We start from the raw sequence: 22829 nt of genomic DNA on the forward strand, positions 1-22829 counted from the left end.
ATTTCGGTGGAGTTTTAAGCAAAAAATTATAGTCGCAACAAAAATAAAAAAAACTAATCCAATGAGAGAGAAATTATAATTGCTATAGCCTCTTTAAGCTACAAAAATAAGAGAAATATGAGAGAAATTGAGAAAAAAACTTAAAATAACAAGATGCAACACTCAACCCTTGTTAAATATCATAACATAAATGCAAAGGCATCAAACACATAAAACATACGCCAAAAGAAGTAGAGGGTGGCCTTGTACATAAAGTTAGCACTTGTATCCCATGTGCCAATCAAAGAAACAAATAGAAGAAAATAAAACAAATTAAAAAAATACATAAATTTTTCATAGTATATATATCTATATATATATATATACTATGAATTATCATATTTATTGTTGATTATGATGTATCAAAATGAATATTGTTTGCATTAGACATGGGATTATTTGGCATAATAACATTTATGTCATTATTTGATCACAAAAAGAACAAGAAATTAGTCTAAAGAGTTATTTACATTATCCCATCCCTAAAGCAGAAGAAATGACTATCATTATTATATTCTAACTTGGGAATAAATGTTGAACAATCAAACTTTTAAAATTAGGTCAAGTCATTATATACAAAAAAATATTTGTGAACCCTTTATTAAATAATTTAGTATTTAATATGACATTCAAAAATGATAAATGACTAGTAAATCAGTAATATCAAGGGCAAAAAGAAGATAAATTGTTAGCTTGCTAATAGGGGTAATTTTTATTTTTTTTTATAAATCTAGTTTATGTTTTCAATTACGTATATAATTTTAAGCCATATATTTTGTGGATGTATTTTTGAAATTACATTTCGAGTAAGTATATATTCAAAGTTATGTATTTTTCGTGAGGTTACAATTTAGAGTACGCTTCGTGTGTTATCTAATTACTTACCGTAATTTCATGAAGAATACTACGTTAAGAGGGTAAAATATAATTTTGAGAAACTTTGAGTTAGTGTAATTATTAGAGAGATTCAAATTCCTAATATAGTAACACTTAAAAAAGGGTGTTACATTATTTTCTAACTAATAAAAATATTACTTTTCTAAATTTTAAACAAACTAAGATTTCATAACAAAATAATATATTATAATTCCTTTAGAAGAAACACAAATAAGATAGGGGATCCTAAATTTGATGATCGAGGGGGTAAAATTGTTAAATTGATGTAGTATTTATTGGCGAGAGAAGTTAGTGTCATTTTTAAAAAAATAGGGTTCAAAAATATTTAGTAAGGGTAGACAATAAAAATTTAGATAAATTTAGCAAAATTTACCTACTAAATTTAGACAAATGTGTCACTTGACAGTTATTGGGGGTTCAAACATTTTTAGTAATGATAGTTAATGCAATTTAGAAAAATTTTAAGGGTGATTTGTGAAATTTACCCAACTTACAAATATTTTCCACTTAGTCAGTCTTCTTAAATACAATTTAGTTAATATGTTGTTGTTACTAGAATTAGCCCTTTCCGACCAGATTTTTTTTTTTATAGAATTGGAGTTTTAGCCATTCGGTTTAACAGCCTTTCTCGGCGAATATATGCTACTGAATTTACTCATAACAACAGATTTTCAGCATAGATTTAGACAGAATTTTCTGTCTTGAGATAACTTACAAATCAATCACATGCAACAAACCAATCTACACCAAAAGAAGTGCAATTGTACATTGTATGGTTCTTAAAAGCCAGACACTCCAAAAGACCAAAAAGGGCTGAAAAAAAAACACTGAAAAAACTGCACTAGGAGTGCACATCTACCCTGGATGTGTTCGTTGCAACAATCAACATAGATTACAATGTACAAATTTGCACACCAAAAGGATTAAGCAAGTTTGGACACAACAAATAATATGAGAAGGTATCAACTTGCTGTGACATTGAGTATATTTTCCAGTGGATTGAGTGGAAGATGCCTGGGAGGAGGAGCTAGGATCCCTTTCACCGGACGCAGGCAAGCTAGGTGGCCTCGTAGCTGGCTGCAAATCGGCAGTTTGCTTGCCTGCATTGTGGCTTCCTTCTCTCTAGCAACTGGGGCTCCAGTGGGATCCTGAATTTGGTTTTTCAGTTAGAAACTCGAACTTGATGAGCTCAAACAAGACAGGAAACAAAGGCAGGAAACAAATCTTATTGTCATGAGCTCATATGCCTGATTTAGATAAGTAACCAAAATCGCAAGCAATAGCTGACTCTAGGTAAAGAGTCAAACTGTGGCAGCAAGAAGAATGAAGGCGCACGTAAAAAGTTCAGAGATAACATTTCTTGGTGTTTGAAAGAAAAACCTTGGATGGCAATGATACAAAGGTTCCAGATTGTTTATATCTGTTCCTTTTCACCTATTTTCAACCAAAAAAAAAAAAAAGATCCATGTAGTTTTCCACTGGAACAATGAGAAAATAGACAATAATTGTTGAAGCAACGACTCAGAAGAAATGCTGTTCCTGAAAAGGATTTTACATACCCTGAACCAGAAAAAGAAATGCTGCTAAATTAATGGAAAAGATGAAGTGTCAAATCTCAAATATTTCAGAGGTTTCCTTCTCCTAAGGTCTGTTATGAAAAGTTAAGAATCCAATAAGCATATAATATCAGATTATAGAAGAAATCATCAGGTGATAGATAACATACCCCAAGTTCGAGAAATGTGAATCCTTGTTTGTCTGCACCAAGGTGACTATTAATCTGCTTGCGCAGATCAGCAAGGGTTGCATCCTTTTGGACCTTAAGATTGGTGATAAATTTTCCAATGTTTTCCTTTGACACCTCCCATTTCACATACACTTCAAGAAGATCACCGGTACTTGCTTCCAACGGGGGGTTGTTCTCCTTTGAAGCCACTGCAAACTCCTTAGGATCCTGAATTTTGTTTGTCTTTGGTTCTGCGTGTTTCTGCTTGTTATCAGGTTTATCCAATACCAACACATCTGCAGATATTTCATTAGAAGACCTTTTCATGGTAGAATCATCACCAAATAGCTTCACTGCAGATGAGTGGAAACCAAAACTTTCAGAACTCTTTTTGACAGGAATTGGGGTTCTACTATGCTGAGAAAGCTCCCGATAGTTTCCACAAAGTGTGAATATGTTTTGGATTCTTCTCTGCCTAGAAGCAGCTGCCTCCTTGGGATTTTCAGGTTCACTGCTCAACCCTAAGCCTGCAAGTTTCTCCTCTAATCTATCTCTAGAATAATCATTCTGCATATTTCTGCTGGAAAGGTCAACTGTCATTGCAGTGTAGTTTTGAGGAGATGGTGCAAAAGACCCTGAATTGAAGTGAAGCACTGGACTGGAGCCGTTAATTGTGGCACTGGTATATACTGTCTTCTCCTCTATCACCTCTTTCTGCACTTCTTCATCCCCTGATTTCTCTTTACTTTCATCTTGGTCTCCTTCTTCCCCTTCCTCAAATACAGTGCTCAAACACATTCTGTTGGCAAATGTTGGGGCAATAGCATCATGGTCTACATCATTCATTCTACTGACATTTGTGGGATTCCAAAGGACAGGCCTAGAATTGCTGCCAGTTCTATTAGCACCACCATCAAAATATTTGACATCACGGACAACGTTCTCTTGTCTACCCATATCCAAATCGATGGACTTATCCAAATCCATTGACTTCTCCATCCCTGGATCCTCATCACCATAAATCTCTAACAGCCTTTTAGCAATGCTGCCTCCATTCATGTTGCTAGCCCCATTCTCTTCATCATTTCTGTCTCTTGAATGGCACAGCTCTAACTCAATTTCCTCTAAACGTTGCCTCAGCATTTCAACTTCCCGTTGCTGTTGCAATATCCTTTCTTCCATCTTCCTTCTCTCCATTTCCACAAATGCAGTTGCCATTTTCTCACATTCTTGTATCTTCTTCTCTAATTCATATTTCAGCCTCTGGGTTCGCTCCTTAACCTTCAAGTTGATCTCATCCTCATTTGTCTCCAGTTCCTTCCCTCCTGCTAGTGCAAGTTTAGCCCTTAAAGCAGAAATTTCTTCTTCTTTCTTCTTTAGTTCTTTATGGGCTTCATTGCGCTCTTTCTCTTTAAGTTTGTTTTCCATTTGAAGCTTGAAAATGAACTGATCCATAGCTGCTATCTTTGATCCCAAAATAACCGCTGATGATGAATCTTCAATGCCATTCTTTTCTTTTAGTGGCGTATGAGGACCACGAACAATGCATTTTGCTTTCGCTCCATATTCCAGAGTAGAAATTGTCTTGTGCATCTCTTTGGGATCTGGGCTAGTGCACAGTATCATCAAAATTTTCGACTTATCATCCTCAAATGAATCCTAAAGACAACAAATAAACACAAGAATCAAAAATCAAGTTCTAAAAAATCATATGAAACAAATGTGGCTGGAAACTACCTGCAAAAGCATAGTTAACTTGCTGTCTCTGAATGGCACATGCGAATCACCATTTGCAATTGACTCTACCACTCTCCTTAGTGCTATATTTCCTTGGTTGATCTTAGCTGTCTGCAGTTTTCAAGGCAACCGTATAATGATAATTTTACCATCTAAAAAACTTGAACTTGAAGAAGAAGACTTCACAGTTTTGCAGAAAGTTATAGTACAATCATACCTGCATTTTTGCTTCCAAACCATTTTGACCAGCTTGCTCAATATTCTCAGAACCTGCCATGTCAACCAGCATAAGTCGTCCTCCCACTGTTGGGACATCAAGGATTATCTGTACAAAATTAGAATCGGTGTTACTTCCTCTTGAAAACCTGATTCCAGAAATAAGGTTGCCTTTGAAGAAGAAATATAAAAAGATTCAGACCATGCAGTGGCTTCGAGAGCTCCTGTCGTTGCAGTGTGTGCTTTTAACAATTCTTCGCTTCTCAACCTTTTGGATCTCCTTCGATATCTTCCCAGCTTCATATCCAGAGATAAAGGTGGCATTCTTTGCCTTCTTTCCCATAACTTCCAATTTTACCTGCAAAATTCAAAGACAGAAATGGTCCTAATTGCAAGTGAGGAAGCATTTATCCTTGAGCAGCAAACTAAATTAACCATCACAATAACATGCCAGGAAATAAAAAAGAAAAAAATATAACCACAGTACAAAAAAGTTTACATAAAAACTCTTCATTTAAGAATTAATAACCACAATGCATATAAACTCTCTACTATTAGAAAATAACTGCATTCTTAAAAAGTAAGAAATACTGAATTAAAAAGAATACATATTTTCTTTCCTCTTTCTCAAACTCAATACAAAAGTGCACGCATAAACACCTGTAAATTTAACCCTTTTGTCTGAAAGGAAGTCGGTCAACTAGACCAATGCTTATGCTTCATTACTAATAACTGTTTATTATAGCTATTTCTCAAGGCAAAGATTCAATACATATTCACGTTAGATTGGCCGCAATGCCTTTTTTGACTTCTCTACAGGGTGATGCCAACCAAATAAATGATCATGGATTGGTCGTGGGCAAAAACTCATTCATAAAATGGAAGATTGCATGCCAACCTTTGATGAGAGAAATAGTTCACCAGCACAACTTGTGAACTTCAATTGAGGTTGGACAAGGGAGCACATTAAATCTAGACCTCCATATAATCTTCTCCTCCACACAATAAGAGCACGAAAAATCAGAGCATTTCATACTCATTTACAAAGTTGGAGACCAGAATGGTTACCAACAACTCTAAGATTGCCCTAAGATCTAATCTCAAGATTCTCAATGGATTTTTATTTGAACTTTTTGTATCCAAAACTAGTTACAAGTAGAGGGATTAGCTGGTAATGAAGCATGAATGCATTATTATTAGCATGTGTACCTCCTGAATTAGATGAGACTGAGAGAGCAGGGCAAATATATCAATTCAGATTTAAATTCCTCATCTTTTAGCATTCACTTGAAGGATGTTCCATTTCTACACCTTTGTAGACATTTTTTGCTCACCCAGTTTTGGGGGATATCATGCATCTGCTATTATTTTTGCTAATAGGGAGTCTGAACAGGTTTACCCCTTTATTTTAGAGTTTTTATACATATAGATATATAAATTCAGGTGTCCTATGTTATTGTTTTCTTCATTTATATTTCTTGGCCTATTATCATGTTTCCTAATTCAGTGCAAAACACAAGTAAAGACAATATCCTAGGAAAATAGGGCACATCACATTTTCAAAATATGCAAGGGTGTTCCTCAATGCATGAGGCTCCCTGCTTTGCAATGGCAGGGGAAGGGTTGTTTTTGCATGCATCCTTACCCTTTCTTTGCAAAGTGGTTGTTTGTACAACTCAAAGATGTGACTTTTTAATCACAAAAGACGTCGCATGTTTTCAAAATTCAACCAAAGCATTATGGTATGGGGTAGAAGTCATGCTAATGATATAGTGCCTACTAGGTCAATGCAGAACCTAATTACTTGTAACAATTGAAACCTGAAATTTTTCCTTCTCTGTGACATACTCTTTCAAACAAAGAAGAAAATTCTCTGTCAAAATCGCATTCATGTTTCTCAACAATGTAAGCACACAACTTTGATGATCTCAACAATTCTAAATTTTATGTATGTTGGAAAACAATCATTTTCAACATATGTTCCAGTTTTCTGTACTTCGAACGCATTATCCAAATCTCATGTGAAAAATGAAAACTAGATATTTTATAAAAAATTGGAGATAGAAAATTGGAAAACATTTTTCAGAACTAAACTACCTCTTATTTCTTCTACCCTAACAGATAAGAATCAAGTAATGAAGAGCAGAATGTGTACTGACCAAGAACATATCTTAAAACACTTCACAGTTCCTGTTAAACAAAATTCCTGATTGACGAGACGTTGAAAGTAATTTCATTTCTCATGCCGTGCATAAACAACACAAGCATATCAAAACCTAATCTCTCATAAATGAATATGGCAGCGTATCAATCTTCACATCAACAAGTATTTAAAGTTTAAACCAAGTAAAAAATAATTAATTATGAATAGATTTCAAGAAAAAAGTGTAGTTTTCACCTTGGATGCGCTGCCCTTAGACCAACCAAAACTTAACCCTCCACCACTATTAGTTGACAAGAGGTCATATATCTCTTCATTGTATATTTCCAGGACAGTAACTTGAACAAATGGCCAAATCCCATCACTCTGATCATTCCTATCATTGTCCCCATCTCCTTCCCCTAATATGTCTTTCAAAGATCTGTACACAATCCCCGGCTGCTTGGAACACCCAAACATCGTATGGCTCTTGCCCGACCCGGTTGGACCATACATCATTATAGTGCACTTAGCCCCCAATTTCACACCATCAATCCTAGATTGCACAAACTTCTTGTAGAACACATCGAGATCTTCCTCTTCTGATAACGATACCCCATCCAGACTAAAATCATGGTACCCAATATCTGTACGTACCCGAAGAGATTGGCGATCAGGATTGATCTGCAATGCGGATATGGGTTTGTCCTTCCGGTCGGGGTAGTCCCGGATCCGGCCGATCACTTCCACCGGGTGCTCGGCCGGTGGGGTTTCTTTGATTGTAGGGTTTGGATTTGGGGAGGGTTTTGCTAAGTTGAAATTCAGGCGAAGCTTTGTTTGGGGTGTCTTTAGATGAGTAGGAGCTTGATTTGATTTCGATGAAGGAGTATAAGCAGCCATTTGATTTGACTTGGCCGAAGGTGTAGGTGTAGGTGCCATTGCAAGAAACCCTCGAAGAATATTCAGATCCTTCCCCGTAACGCACAGAAAAAATCGGTGGTTTCAGTTCAACTTCGAACTCTGCTGTGGCGGCAGAGGTGGAGAGATCTGAAACGGAAATGATCCCGATATTTTCTTGGTTGTTTCCCGAGAAAATTCCAAGATTTTCAGATTTCTGGGTTTCACAGAGAGAGAGAGAGAGAGAGAGAGTTGAAAGCTGAGTTGAGGAGAGAGAAGCTGACTTGGGGGCGATAAGAAATCGAGTAACGCACAGAAAGCTGTAAATGGAAGGAAGAGATGAGAGGTCTGTCAACGGAAGAAAACAGAGGAAGATGGAGATGGAAATGAAACGCTTTTGATATTTGAAGTTTTAAATTAAAATCTAGCCGTTACACCCTAACGTCCATAATTTTTGGGGAGGACGCGCTTTCAGCGCCGTTCTGAGTTCTCCTCGTGAACTAATCGGCTGGTGCTCCGTAATCGGTTCGGCTAATTGGGCCGGGCCGGGCCGATGAAGTGGGTTCATGTTTTGATCCCTTATTTTTCATTTTGGAGTAAGGATAATGAATTTTATAGAATGGAATAGAATTTATAATCTTTATTTTATTTTTTAAATAATTTAACTAAATATGAAATTATTTATTAATATAACACAACACTAGACATCTAATGTATAAATCGACCTATACAGTACTTAATTACCTTTCATAATAAAATTTATAGATGGTGATAATTAAATATGAATTAATTACTTATATTTGTATCTTTTTTGAGAAGATTATATTTGTAGGTGAAAGTTATCGTTTCAAATAAAGTGTTAAAATAATTTTTGCATCAAAATTGTTATTAAATTACAATCATAAGTTTTAATCCATTTACATAATGTCAGTTATATAAATTTTAGATTTATTTTATTTTAAAAAATTAAAGAAATTTTTGATTAATGCATATTTGTCGATCGAAACCATCTTTATCCTCTATAATTTATTGCCCACCACATCTTCGATTTAAGCGAATGGGTAGGTAAGTTTAGGGATGAACCTTTTAAATATATACAAATTATTAATAATCATATAAAAGATATACTCAAATTTATGATGTCATTTATAATTCAATTTTTAGAGTACATGCAATGAACCATTTATTCTGATATAATTTTATATCTATCGTAACATTCTCATTTAGACTAATTAAATTTAAATATAAATTTTTTCTTATATGATAAACTAATTAAATAATGTAGTAATTAAAAATGATGCCTTTATTATTATTTTTTTTATAGATTTTGCTGTGGTTAAATGACGAAATTACCCTGTAAAAAATCCAAATAAGAAGGGTGGGCCCCACAATTTTTAATTACAATGTAATTCCCGCCCAAAGTGCCTCTTTGCGTTTCTCAATTTCGCTCTATTCTTTCACGCACCAGACGCTCTCTTGCTCCAAGAAGAAAAGTCAAGAAATACAAGTTGATGTCGACGTCGTCGGTTCGCCGGATAAAGGAATGCGGCGGCGGCGGAGGGAGGATTGCGGCGCAGGAACCCTCCAAAAATCTAGCGCCGGTATCCGGAAATGTCTCCGGCAGAGGGACTCTCAAGAAGTCCAACGGAAATGGGAATCCCAGGCCCACTTCCAGGGGTCGGTCTCCGGCGGCGGCAGCTGTGTCGCAGAAGCCAGCGACTGAGGCCATGCGGCGGATTGAAAGGCGTGGCGGCGGATCGTCGGTTCCGAGAGGTAGGAGCTCAAGTCCTTCTGAATTCAATAAGGTTTTGTCGGATTTGGCGAATGGGAGGGCTTCTAGGGTTCCCGTGGGGAGGTCTGCGTCGACTGGTCGGAAGAGTGTTGCCGGGGTTAGTGTTTCTGAGAGAGTTCAGCAAAAGACGGGGACTTTGAAGGAAATGAGTGTGAAATCTAGTGAAGGAAGTCTAAATGGTACTAGGGTTTTAACGGGCTACAATAATTCAGTGAATACTGACGTGGGCTCAGGGAAAATTCGTAAAATTTCTAAGAAATATGAATCTGATTTGAAAGCAAGGCAAGAAGCTAGGCTTGGGATTTCAGGTGGACTTAGAGGAGATGCTAATTTGAATTCAGCTTCGTCGATAACAAGCTTAGGTAGGGGTAATTTTAAAGTCAAAGCTTCAAATAGTTTTAGAGTTTGTGAGGAATTGAAGGAGAGATCTTGTGTGGAATCAGAATCATATATATTCAAGAGAAGTACCAATTCTATGGATTTGGGCGGCAACAGATTGGGCCGAAAAGCTATGAGTGCTTCAAGAGGTCCGGAAAAATTGAAGCAGAAGGATTTCGTTGAAGAACATGCAGGTGGTGGGACTATTAACAAATACCCAAGCAAGTTGCATGAGAAGCTGGCATTTTTGGAGGAGAAGGTTAAGAGGATTGCATCCGACATTAAAAGGACAAAGGAGATGCTAGAAATGGATGCCTCAGACGCATCAAAAATGATAATTTCAGATATTAACAAAACAAATTCAGGGATTGAGAAGGAAGCAGGGCATGCCATTAATGGTGCTGAGGGGATGATGGTTGTAACTAAAGCTACTGAAAATAGTGATATGCAGAGTAAAACTTCAGATAGGAGTCCAAACAAGGACGTGGAGGATACTGAAGAACTGGAGGCAATGCTTTTTCCTCATCATAAGTTACTTAGAGATCGGACATCATCACAAGTGTCATTAGCAAGATCTGAAATGGATCAGGCTGATCTTGTACAGTCCAGCAGTGAATTGAAGGGAGAGAAGTTATCGAGCCTCACTAATGAAGTCCCCATTCTGTCAGAGTTATTGCCGTCCATGAACAAGGACCGATCTAGGTTTACAACAATGCATGAAAATGTTGCCTCGACATCATCTAGAGTTCAAGAAACAAAAAGCAATGTGACTTCAGCAGCACAAGATTCTTCAAACATTGCTAATGAAGGAGTGGATGCTGAGGTGATTCACACAGCAGATGAAACACACGAGTTTGATGTCCAGGAGAAAAGACAGGGAATGATAAATGAAGGCAATACTCGAAATGCTTCTGTTTATCAGTTAAATGAAATTGGCCGCAAGATCTCAACAGCAGGATGGTTTGTGTCTGAAGGAGAAGCTGTTCTTCTTGCTCATGATGATGGTTCTTGCTCCTACTATGACATTGTCAACTGTGAGGTGGGGAAGCCAGTTTCCTATTTCACTTGTACTGTAGCTTTATAGTCGTCAGTTGTCTTTTACTACCGTGCATATATATCACGGCACATAAAAATAGAAGCATATGTTGAAATTTCCTAAGATGCCTATATGCATATGTACTGTCTTCTGTTTCACATTTTTAAGTGTCTTTCTACTTTCTTCAAACTGTTGGTTGAGTCGTATTACTTTTTAACTCTGATGCCTCATTTTGGCTGTTTATATCTTCAATACATACTTATTTTGTCAGATTTCTTTTCCTCTATAAGATAAATATCATGGCTACCTTGCCTTAAAAGAATTAGTTCTTTCATGATGGTACACCATCATTTCAGGAGAAAGCTGAGTACAAGCCCCCTGTTGAAGTATCGCCTAATATTTGGAGAGATTGCTGGATAATTCGTGCCCCTGGAGCAGATGGATGCTCAGAAAAGCATGTAGTGGCTGCCTCTGCTGGCAATACGTTGGATTCAGGATTTTGCTCCTGGGATTTCTATACTAGAGATGTGCGAGCTTTCCACATTGAGGATGGGACCACTAATCCAAGAACATCACCTGATCCACTATGTGATAATACCACATATAGTGAAAAAACTCCATCTATTGATGTAACAGAAAACCAAGAATGGTGGTATGAACCCTGTGGACCACTTATCATCTCAACGGCCAGTTGGCAGAGGGCTATTGGAATCCATGATATCCGCGATGGAGAGCAGATCATGAAATGGGAGGTACAAAACCCTGTGCTGGCAATGGATTACTCCAGTCCTTTGCAATGGAGAAACAGCGGAAAAGTGGTTGTGGCAGAGGAAGGGAATATTTCTGTATGGGATGTGAATTCTATCAATTCTCGAGCGCTTGTCTCTGTTTCTTTATCTGATCAAAAAGTGTCTGCACTTCATGTGAATAACACTGATGCAGAAGTGGGTGGTGGAATAAGGCAAAGGTGAAACTTCTACTTGGGTCTTATATTAGTTGATTGTGTTTATGTTATTCTCCAGTTATTGGTTTACTTTCCTCCTTCATTCCATCAATCTCTTTATTCAAGTGGGAGACTGTTGAGGATTTCTTCTACATGATCAGCGAGCAATTTGTGATATAATCTGTCTCATCACTTCTGACCATTGTTTTTCACCTTTTCTTGCTTTCCTTTGTGTTGATAATTGACTTGACCAGATGTACAAATTCGATTGAGCTGTCTTAATCCTTTCTTCTCATCATCTTCTTCCTTTTACTTCTTGAATCCAGAGTAAGGTCATCCGAAGCTGAAGGAAATGATGGAGTTTTCTGCACTGCTGATTACGTCAATGTATTAGATTTTCGCCACCCACGTGGTGTAGGTCTCATGATGCCCATACTTGGTGTGAATGTGCAGTCCGTTTACTCTCGTGGAGAATCCATTTTTCTTGGCTGCACCAAGAAAACATCAGCAGGAAGAAACCAGCTCTCCTCCCAAGTGCAACAGTATTCGTTGCGCAAATGGGGGTTTTTCACCTCTTACTCTCTGCCCGAATCCAATGCTGGTGATGCCCATCACGCACCCTTAACTCAAGTTTGGGGAAATCCAAACTTTGTCATGGGAGTTTGTGGACGGGGACTATTTGCTTTTGATGCCTTGAAGGATCACGAATGGCTGCCTTTCTCCTCTGACCATGCTAACTTACACAAGCTTAGGAAAATTATCGGACCCGATGACTTGTATTCGCCTTCTTTCGATTACTTGGCTTCCCGGGTTCTTCTCATATCAAGGGACCGTCCAGCTTCGTGGAGATACCTGTCATAAGTTTGTTCTATGCTGTACTTACTACATGCCCGCAAAAGGGAAATACCAGCACTGGCTATAACTGCTGCTGCTGTTCACTTCTGTACTATATAGCCTTCTGTTCTAAACACATAAATAGAATTTTCTTCTGTTCATTCTACTTGATCTGTATCATATGTGAAAAATAAGGGGAATTGCAGAATCTTTATTGTCACTGTATATTGCATTTGATCATATTTGAGGATATATATATATATATATATTGCATCACTCTTGGTTTCCATTTGTGAAACTGCAGATCCGATGTGAACTGTTGATCACTATGGCTAATTCTGTCTGGCACTGTCAAAAACTCTGTCTGTCTGTCTGTCTGTCTGTCTCTCTCTCTCTCTCTCTCTCTATATATATATATATATATAATTTTCTATTCATTCTATTTGAGCTGTATCAATGGGAGGTGCAGAACCCTGTGCCGGCAATGGAGTTTTCTAGTTTGAACCTATGAATTCATGCTACCAATTCAATATATATATAACATGGAAGCTTATATAAATAAGGAACAATTTATTCCACTTGACACGTTCCATTAAATGAGTTTAAATTATTTATTTATTTTTTGTCATTTACATTATTAAGAATACATCAAACATGTTTATTTATTCCTAATTCTCAATTATATTGGATGAGGTTTTATTCACATGACATTGCCATTTAATGAATTGGTTAAATTTATATTTTTATTTTTGCACCTTCATGTTATTTTTGTGTGCCAATTCAATTTTTTTTGTTATTTTGATTATATTATTAAATTTATATTTTTAAATCAATTTAATCTTTGTATTTTAATATTTTTTTCATATAATAACTCAAAATTTTTATTATTTCAATTACACTCATAGATTTATATTTTTGAATCAATTTAGCTTCTATACATTAACTTAAATAGTGTGTGATGTATATTTTGTCATTCTATCTTATCTTTGTTTTTACACATGAAAATATACGGATTAAATTAATTAAAAAATACAAGTTCAAAGATATAATCAAAATGATGAAAAATTTGACTTGCTATACGAAAAAAAAAATCAAAGTATAAGAGTTAAATTAACTTAAAAATTAAGTTTAAAGGTGTAATCAAAATAACGAAAAGTTAAAATGACTACATAAAAAAAATGTGAAAGTACAAAGGTAAAAATATAGATTTAGCCAATGAATTATAATAAGTTTTGAAAAATATTTTTATTTTCTTATATATAAAATAGAATCTTAGATAAATGAATTGATATTACTATTTCATGAAATGTAATTACTTTTATATTTTTATTTTGCAACTAAAAATGAAAAAATAAAAAGAACAACTTTGTACGATACGATGACACGTCATTAAGCCAGACCGGTTGGACCGGTAATGTTTTTGAAGCGGAGAACCATGTTTCGTACTTCCCCACGTATAAAAGTTGCATAACTGCTTCTAACACGTTTCATTTGCTCGTCGACCATCACCTCTCGCTCTCTCTCTGCAGGTTTCCTGCTTCTCTCTGCTCTCTCTTTCTCTCTGTATACATTTATATGTGTGTGTACTGGTGTGAAATGTGTCTGGATATACTTGAACTGTGTTGATTTTGCTTCTGGTTCTGTGTTCTCTCGTCCTTGCTTGTTATCTGCATACGTGTGTGCTTGTGCGCGCAATTGTGGAGAGGAGAGTTTCAGGATTTTGACGAAAATCGAGGATCGTGTAAGAATTGTTTATGACTTTCTCGTTATGTATAACTTTGGGAATGATAAGGAAGAGATAGCAATTTTGACTTCATTTGCTTACTGTAAGGTGTTGAGCTCGTCCATCTAGGTTTCTTTTGCTTTGGGTTTGTGGACAGGTGTCAGTCGTGAACATCTTGTGTGTCTGCTCGAACTGAACTGAACCTGGTGCAACTTGAAAACTTTGGTATATAGCTCTGTTCAAGCTTTTTTTTTTTTTTTCTTTTTTTTTTCTACGATGGCATTGTCTCGTACTGGTTTGATCAGTTTCTTCATTGGTTGGAATTTCAAATAAACAATAGATCTTGATCAATTTCACTATGAGTTTCATCACATAGTGAAACAAACCTCAATATATTTTTATTGTTTCAAAATTTTGACAGATGAAGAGTTGTAATTTACAGTTATAAAGTTTCAGGTTGTGCCTTTTGGCCCTCTGGTCTCGCTGATGCCGAGCTGTGCTTAGACATGATACAACTGGGCCAGGCCATCCGTTTGACAGGTCTACTTACTACTTTTGTCCTATGGGACTATCTGTGATAAAGAAACCATTTCCCTTAAAATGTCATTTTGAAGTTGACTACCCCTACTATGGTCAGTCTTTTTGAGTGGATGTCTCACGGTGCTATTTCACCTCAAAAGATTTGCTGAGAAGGAGATTAAATTGTGGTGTGTCTGTGCACTTTGTGCTAGCAATGTAGTTAGTTAGTGGATTACTTACCACGTTGCCATCCTACGGCTGGAAGGTGCGGACTCTCTTGCCTATTTGTAGGATCTTGTGTTTGCTTGGAGCTGGAGTTGGTCAAGTCATACTTAGAGGCATTTTTGGCTACTTAAACCTTTTTTTCTTGTGATATGGTGTCTATGGCATGAAGAAGGATTTATAGAGCTTCTGAAGGGTAGAGTGTCTAATCATTTAAAAGGAATCCACCTTTCCTTTTTCTGGTTGATTGAGGATTCTCCTTTTAGTCTTTCTTCTTTTGTTCATTTCCTTGGTGACATATCTTTTGCTTGTGGATAGACAGGTTTAACGTTTTTATCTTATTTCTCCTCTTTTATTCAGGGTTTAACTTTTGAATAGACAAGTTTAACTTTTGGTTTTCGTGATGCTATGTTTACATATAAAATTTTGTCATATCCACAAAGAAAAGCAGCTCAAGAATGGCAAGTGATCAATCTTAGTAATTCCTAAATGAGGTTATGATTTTATTTGATTTTCCTTTTGGCATGTGAGACCATCAAATTTTGAATGTTTGATATGATATCAACCCATTTATCTCATTGTTCTCAAAGGTCTGCACTTCTGCTGCAATCTGTTAGAATGGTTTGCATGTATGTTCTTGATTAATTAATCCATGTGTTGTTGGTTGGCACTGTTTGTAAAAACATAAATTGTGCTATTATTCTATTTCCAAATACTTTATGCCAATTTTAATGTTTGCTCAGAAGGAAACAATGGATGCATTACCTTCAGAGATTACATCAGGTGAACAAGGGAAGACTATGGATAAAGATACTGTAATTAAGGATTTCTGCCATCAAGTTGAAGAAGTAACCACAAAGGTTGAAATGGTAAGTTGGTTAAATACAAACTAGTAATGCTTTTAGAAACTTGGACTTCAAATCTGAACTATTGTTAATTTGGTTCTATTTGTTATTTGTCCTAATCTTGGTTTGTTTACAGTCAGGTTTTTAAATATTCATATGATGTTGATTTCAATCTATGTGTCAAATAATAGCAATTTGTGTTAGTTATTTAAAGCTTATTTTAACTTTTCTCTTAATTGAAATTGTGAACTGCAAAGGTACTCTAAGGGATTAGGAGATTATTAAGGCACCGGATATAAATTAACTGGAGCCTGAACCATTTAAGGGTTGATCGTCCTGTGGGGCTTCTCCTTGTCAAGTTGGAGCATAAGATAGAATTAGTGAAGCATGAATGAAACATTGCGGTAGGCAGGTGCAAAGTCAAGGGAGACAAGAAGTCACTACTTACTTTCTGTTCTTATTTTTTATTTTTTTGTTTATTTATTCCTAGTACCTTCACTTTTTGCCAGGAAAAATCACAAAAGTGTATGAGTAAATGCATAAAATCTTCTAACTTGAAGACACAACAGTTTTGCATAGAAGAATTATCAATTGGCAGAAAAAAATAGTAGAAGGAACAGCCTGGTCAATTATTCTTGTATCAGTGCTCGTTCCTGCTGCTTATCATATCTTTATTTTTAAGGCTCAAACACAAATCCTCCCCAATCTCTTTCCCTATCCCCCTCCCTCTTTTACTTCTCTCCTTCCTTCATATTTCATAGGGTTTTAGCAATCTGAATTTTACGTGAAACATGTTTTTAACATCGTATGGCCTTGTTTAGGGTTAAACTAACTCTTACTTTTATTTATTTCTGAGGTGGATGTAGTTGCATCTTGGTGGATAGAAACTCCCCGCCCCAAGTGGATATTGTATTTTCTATGTTGCAAATTACTACATATAGGCTGTATTTGGTAATCCATGGATTGGATTACCTTCCAAATTCCTTTATTAGAGCTGAGATTGTCTTGAAATCATATTTGGATAACCCAACCCAAAGTATGATAAAGATGGAATTCTTGAATTCATATTTGGGTTACATTAAGGATTTGCTTTTATGGTGGATAAATTCACAAAGCAAATCCAACAAGAGCTGTCTTCTGTATATTAGTTGTAGACAATATTGTTTTGCTAGATGAGACAAAATAAGACTTGATTATTATCTTTGAATTATGGAGGAACACCTTAGAATCTAAAAAGTTTTAATTGAGAAGGTTAGAAACCAAATTTACGGAATTTAACAATAAAAATAGTTCTTAGTGACCAGGTCTCCATTTTCGGTGACTGCTCTCCTTGGATTCTTATCCATGCCCATCCTCTTGAAACCAACATGAAAAAGGAACTTAGTAATTATTTAATTGATTTTGACTGAATAACATGTTAAATACAACATGCAGGGCTACATTTTTACATATCCTGTTGATATCGTGGGGTCAAACAGAGGGGGGCACTCGTGAAGGTGCATTAACAAAAAAAAAAAAAAAAAAAGATGAGTTTTTTTTTTCAAAACTAATACTATTTTAAAAAAATTCCTAACCTACTACCAAGACCAAATTAATTCTTGAACATCTACTCTATCTTACACTAACTTTGAACTACTCAAAGAATCGCTGGTTGAACTGTCGATTCTTTGTTATACTTTAAAAGAAGCGCTGGTTATACCGGCGGTTCTTTCTAAGAAGCACTTCTTTGACCAGCTGTTATATGCTGATGTGGAACAAGTAGCAGTATTTTGGGACATAATTTGGGAGTAGTAGTAGCTTAGGAAATTTTTTAGCTATAGTTTAGATTTGGAAAAAAATATAAAAAACAGTGTTGGTGTCTGACATGTCATGTACATCTTTTACAAATTTCCAAACATAAAACTGATGTGGATACCTCATATGCATACTGTACAGACATATCAGAAAAGAGCCTATTGGGAGGCACTTGTGTTTGACTTTTTCTATGCCAGCATAATTCATCCTGGATCCATAATAGGTGACAAAACATTACACTAGAAAATTGACAATTGCATTGTAGCAGTGGAGAATAGGAAGAATGGTTGAGGCAAATATATAATTAGCTGGTAGAAAGAAAACAGCTGAGCTCTTGCTGTTACTATAGAGGGCTGGATATTATTCCAAATGACAACCATGCCAACTAGCACCTCATTACAACCAAAAGTAGTTCAACAATAAAGAATCCTATAGGTGGAATTTGATCCCTCAATTGTCATTTTGTTTTGCAGGAACATGTCATATCCACGAGCAGCAATCTTTCATTCTTCTTCTTCTTCTTTTTTTTTTCTGATAATGCAGCTGGTGTATAAAATTATGTTTTTAGGTTGCAAATTCTTTTTATCATTTCTATAATTTGTTTAACATTTTCTAATATATTTTCCTTTGAAGTTATTTGTTAGTTGTCGTCCATGTTTTCTGATTATGACTGTTTTTGGATATGCATTCCTGTATAATTTGGTTAAGCCCTGGTATATATCTCTTTTCAGCTTAAGCAAAGATTGAAGGAGGTAGAACAGTACTACTTGACTGCAACTAAGAAACAATTGAATGCTCCTGAAGGTAGCTCAATTCAGAAGGAGAAAGATAATGAGAAACAAATTGCTAATTTTATTAAGAGGCAGCAAGATGCACCACACAGAGAAGCAGCTGCAGTGAAGAGAAAGCAAAAGCTCATGAGCCAAATTGGCACAATATTACAGCAGGCAACCACTGATGCTTTGATTATCCTTTCCATCTTTACAATGTCAGCTTTTTGTTCAATTGGTTAAACATATAACCCTGATGTTGATCTTGAACTATGTTTTCCAATTTTGGCCTTCTGTTTTTGTTGGTTCTTTTTTAATTTCAGGGATTATAGTTTTTGCCTTTCATTGATTATATTGAATGATGAGGTACATAAATCATCATTTTAAGTGACTGAATGACACTGCTGAAGTATAAATGACATTGTTTTCATGTTAAGAAGCTTATTTTTTCAGAAAGAGAACTATGCTTCCATGTGCGTCTCCTCCCTCTGGAGACAGTTAATTATTCACAACTTTTTCCTGCTATAAATGAATGATTGGTGCTTATTTATTTGTTTCCACATTAACAATAATTGAACAAATATGTCCTTTATAGACAACAGAATAATGTGCCAGTTTCTTTGGTGTTGTGTTCATGGATCCTCTAATATCTACACAAAATTTTTAATTTGATGCAGCATTAAAAATTATTAATTAAATGCAGCAGGATAATTTCTAAAGATGAAAAAGTTTACAATGATGTCAAGAAGCTGAGAGAACCCTTCCCATTTTTAGAATCTATTTTGGCAGTGAGATATTATTGCTTGTATAAAAAATATTAAGTCATTCTGTTATTGTTTATGGAGTACCTACCCACCGAGAAGTAAAATGATGTATGAAGTCATGTACTGAATGCTAGTTGAAGTTCACACAATATCTCTCCCTCTAAGATCAAAATTAACTATAATATGTACTCTTTGTCTTCAATCCTTAACCCTTTTTGGATGGATCTTCCGTACAGGATTTTTTGGGATCAACACATTAACACTGCTTGTTGGAAACATGGCATTTTTATTATGTTCCAATGGTTGAAGAATTTTGACACATCAGTAACATGAATAGTATTCTCTATTATCTTTTCCATTGTTCTTTCTTTAACCGTAATTTTCTCTTCCTTCAACTGAAATTATCCCATAGTTCTTTATCCTTAGTTGCTTGAAAATTTTAGGAGTTACACAACTCATTTTAGTTTTTCAAGTTGCTTGATTATTGTATTATGTGTACCTGTTTTTATTTGCCAGATCACCCAGCACAAGTGGGCTGGACCATTTATGCAGCCTGTAGATGTTGTTGGCCTTGGTCTGCATGACTACTTTGAGGTATAGTTTTTTCTTCTGATGAAAAATCCATATGGATTAAGGATTGTCCAAGTTACATGTCCTCTCCCCCTCTTCTGCTGATTTTTTTTAATCTTCAAAAGCAAGGCAAAATTACAGCCAGAGTTTATATAAAATCTATCAGTTATACAAAACCTTATTTGTGGAATTCTTGATTTGGAGTTTCTTCATATGCGTCTTCAATTAATTTGTTGTTGTTATATACTAGGTCATTGAAAAACCAATGGATTTTAGTACCATAAAGGCAAAAATGGAGGCCAAAGATGGAACTGGCTACAAAAATGTCCAGGAGATATATGCAGACGTGACGTTGATATTTAAAAACGCAATGAAATACAACAATGAGCATCATGATGATCATGTAATGGCAAAAACCTTACTATCAGAGTTTGAGGAGAAATGGCAGCAACTCCTGCCAAAAGTTGATCAAGAGGTAAAGTTTCTATTTTAATAGTGGATGGCCCTGGTATCTAATGTCTCTGGAGCTGAGTTGTGTGCCTACTTTAGCCGAGGGATCAGGCATGCTACCATTACAACAAGCTGCTTTTGTTATTGTTGGTTAAATTCCAGTTACTTGCAGGAAAAAATGCAGATGGAGGAGGAAGCAACAGCACTGTTGGATAAGCAGCTCGCTGAGGCAGCTTTTTATGCCAAAAGGGCTAGGGATTTAAGCATTGAGGTAATCATAATTTCACAGACTTTTCACAGAGAAAAATCTTGTGAAAAGAAAATCCTTACAATTTCATGAAGTTCTATGGTTCTATTGGCATCAGATGTACTTCCTTTTGGCATATAGATAAATGAGCCAAGGGAGCATGATACATGATTTGAACAAATTATTCTGGATCTTTTTCAGCTTGATGAATTTGATCTGCATCTGGGCAAACTCAGAGAAACCATACTTAGAAAGTGCAGGTTTGTTTTTGTATTTTTACTGCATTGCTTTGACTGTTTTCCACGTCCTTCAAGTTATCTGCATTCGTGTTGTTTTATTTTAATGCACGTATGTTTTTTTTAATAAGTATTTAAATGTATACATATATCCAAGTAATCTCAGATTCTATCCCCCTCCCCACTTGAGTTATTGTAAAAAGGGAAGTATCTAAATATCTGCTATTGCATCATATCTTAACTTATTTCTCCTTATTTTTCTTTGGGTAGAATCCATAGGTTAGGCTGACTGCCTTTGAGTTCAAGTCAAACTACAGTAATACTGAGAGCAGAGAAATTCTGAGACAAATGGAGAGGATCAAAATTCTGTATGCTCAAATATCAGTCAAAACATGAATGTTCCTCTTGATTGTTCTCCCATTTATATATAAAAATAATAATCCTACTAAAACCAAATATTAGAATAGTACAACAGTTATCCTACCAAAATATTGCAAAACAATGTGGATTTGTTTTTGGTCTTGCTGATTGTTGGCTTGGGTTATGCTCTTTTTCTTCTGCCCAAGTAATTTTCTTTTGTCCCTATCATATGTCTTCCATGAAAAAAACAAATATGTTTTGAGCTGATGATACAATGATTGCATGCATTTCCTGAAGTTAAGTGGTCTCTTGAATCTTGTTTTGGAAGCAAGAGTAAAGATCGAAATGTTACATGAGTTAAAGACATGAAATTTGAAAGCAGTTTAGGAAAACCTCATATGCCTTCAAGAGACCTGTTAAGAAATGATGAGAGTCCAAACCACCTGACTTTGGTGGAAAACTTGCAATCCTCTCATGTATAAGACTCATTATCCTAAGAACTATCTATCTGAGAACATTGGTTGCAGGATTAACAAATGCATGTACCTCACTGCAATCTAGAGTCCCCTTGTGGATGTCCTCACAAGCATTAACATGTGCACGTGTTTTATGAACTAATATTGTGTAAACTGCATGATAAAAACTTGCCGAATGTCTTTTTCCGAGTATTACTCACTTTCTTGTTTCCACTAGTGAAGGGGAACTCCATAACAAAAATCACAAAGCCTTGTCAGGGGTGTGTGTTATTTTTAACGACGGGTTTGCCTGTAAATGCTTGCTAATTGAATGGATGAAATACAGGAAGGAGGCAGAGTTTGTTTTCTTTAAAGGTCAATCTGTGGTTTTTATCCACGATGAGTTAATTTGAAGGAGTTTCCAGGGCTCTTCTTTACACCATATAGTACACTTTAACTTGCTATAACCTTTTTATCTGCATGGTAACCAACTGAACTTGTCAATGTGGTATAAACATATTTATGTGGATTGGTTATCATTGCTAATTCTTTTGTCATCATATTAGAAAGATATCTGTTAAAGAAAAAAAATGGCTCGCGGGGTCTCTCTCCCGTTTGTCTCCTGAGGATCTCAACGAGGCAATGCGACTTGTTGCTCGATGTGACCCAACTTTCCAAGCAGATGAAGAAGAGGTGGACCTTAACCTTGATGCAATGGTAAATTTCTAGTATATCCTTTATCCTAGCAGAATGCTCCCCAAACACAGGTTAATGATCGCAATGTCTATTTTGACAGAGTGAATCCACATTATGGAAGTTGAAGTTCTTTGTCAAGGAGAAGCAGCAGGCTAGGGGCAATAGTGCAGGAAATGTGGCTGTTGTCGAGAAGCAGAAGAAAGTGATTCAGAATGTGCCTGGTAAGTCTTCGCAGAATTAAAAGCTTTCCTAGCGTACATAACCATACCAAATAGCACCTACCCATTTAAGACTCTTCCTAGTTCATATAAAACTATAATGTTTAAGATGATCCTCTGAATGAGAATTCCCAACATTGCCTGCATATACTAATTAGGAGCTTCATGGTATAGGAATTCTCAGGTTTTTGGGCAAATCATTGGACATTTTAGCTTAATTAGTTTTTTTATTTGTTTCTAAATTAGCCAAATTCAACTGATATAATGCCCTTATTCTTGAAATTGATTTTTTTACCCAACTTTGATCTACCATCAATTTAAAAAA

The 22829-nt window shown here is 35.8% G+C and overlaps 3 protein-coding genes across 3 annotated transcripts; 2 read left to right on the top strand and 1 right to left on the bottom strand.

Annotated features, from left to right (window-relative positions):
• Positions 1–1586: 1586 nt before the first annotated feature.
• Positions 1587–8035, bottom strand: LOC127810835 (kinesin-like protein KIN-10A). The gene is made up of 6 exons (XM_052350399.1): positions 7014–8035; positions 4818–4973; positions 4617–4724; positions 4400–4510; positions 2663–4321; positions 1587–2084 (listed from the first exon to the last, which is right to left on the bottom strand). The coding sequence occupies exons 1-6, from the start codon at positions 7692–7694 to the stop codon at positions 1899–1901; spliced, it is 2901 nt and encodes a 966-aa protein (XP_052206359.1). The 5' UTR covers positions 7695–8035; the 3' UTR covers positions 1587–1898.
• A 1077-nt stretch (positions 8036–9112) lies between these two features.
• LOC127811282 (KIN14B-interacting protein At4g14310-like) lies at positions 9113–12850 on the top strand. Its single transcript, XM_052350995.1, has 3 exons — positions 9113–10861; positions 11215–11825; positions 12128–12850. Exons 1-3 carry the CDS (start codon positions 9164–9166, stop codon positions 12660–12662), a joined length of 2844 nt encoding a protein of 947 aa, XP_052206955.1. The 5' UTR covers positions 9113–9163; the 3' UTR covers positions 12663–12850.
• A 2952-nt stretch (positions 12851–15802) lies between these two features.
• LOC127811243 (transcription factor GTE6-like) lies at positions 15803–22527 on the top strand. Its single transcript, XM_052350952.1, has 8 exons — positions 15803–15968; positions 18470–18685; positions 19789–19866; positions 20093–20317; positions 20465–20563; positions 20741–20799; positions 22157–22307; positions 22387–22527. Exons 1-8 carry the CDS (start codon positions 15819–15821, stop codon positions 22525–22527), a joined length of 1119 nt encoding a protein of 372 aa, XP_052206912.1. The 5' UTR covers positions 15803–15818.
• Positions 22528–22829: the final 302 nt, after the last annotated feature.

Source organism: Diospyros lotus, chromosome 10 (genome assembly GCF_014633365.1).
Source record: "Diospyros lotus cultivar Yz01 chromosome 10, ASM1463336v1, whole genome shotgun sequence".
In the NCBI taxonomy this organism is placed as follows: domain Eukaryota; kingdom Viridiplantae; phylum Streptophyta; class Magnoliopsida; order Ericales; family Ebenaceae; genus Diospyros; species Diospyros lotus.

Coding starts and splice junctions, on each gene's coding strand:
- LOC127810835 (XM_052350399.1), bottom strand. CDS start 7,694: ATGGCACCTACACCTACACCTTCGGCCAAGTCAAATCAAATGGCTGCT. Junction 4,974..7,013: donor CTAAGGGCAGCGCATCCAAG/GTGAAAACTACA, acceptor TGAATTTTGCAG/GTAAAATTGGAAGTTATGGG. Junction 4,322..4,399: donor AGTTAACTATGCTTTTGCAG/GTAGTTTCCAGC, acceptor TGTTGTCTTTAG/GATTCATTTGAGGATGATAA.
- LOC127811282 (XM_052350995.1), top strand. CDS start 9,164: ATGTCGACGTCGTCGGTTCGCCGGATAAAGGAATGCGGCGGCGGCGGA. Junction 10,862..11,214: donor ATGACATTGTCAACTGTGAG/GTGGGGAAGCCA, acceptor CCATCATTTCAG/GAGAAAGCTGAGTACAAGCC. Junction 11,826..12,127: donor GGTGGTGGAATAAGGCAAAG/GTGAAACTTCTA, acceptor TCTTGAATCCAG/AGTAAGGTCATCCGAAGCTG.
- LOC127811243 (XM_052350952.1), top strand. CDS start 15,819: ATGCCAATTTTAATGTTTGCTCAGAAGGAAACAATGGATGCATTACCT. Junction 20,318..20,464: donor TGCCAAAAGTTGATCAAGAG/GTAAAGTTTCTA, acceptor AGTTACTTGCAG/GAAAAAATGCAGATGGAGGA. Junction 20,800..22,156: donor ACCATACTTAGAAAGTGCAG/GTTTGTTTTTGT, acceptor TCATCATATTAG/AAAGATATCTGTTAAAGAAA.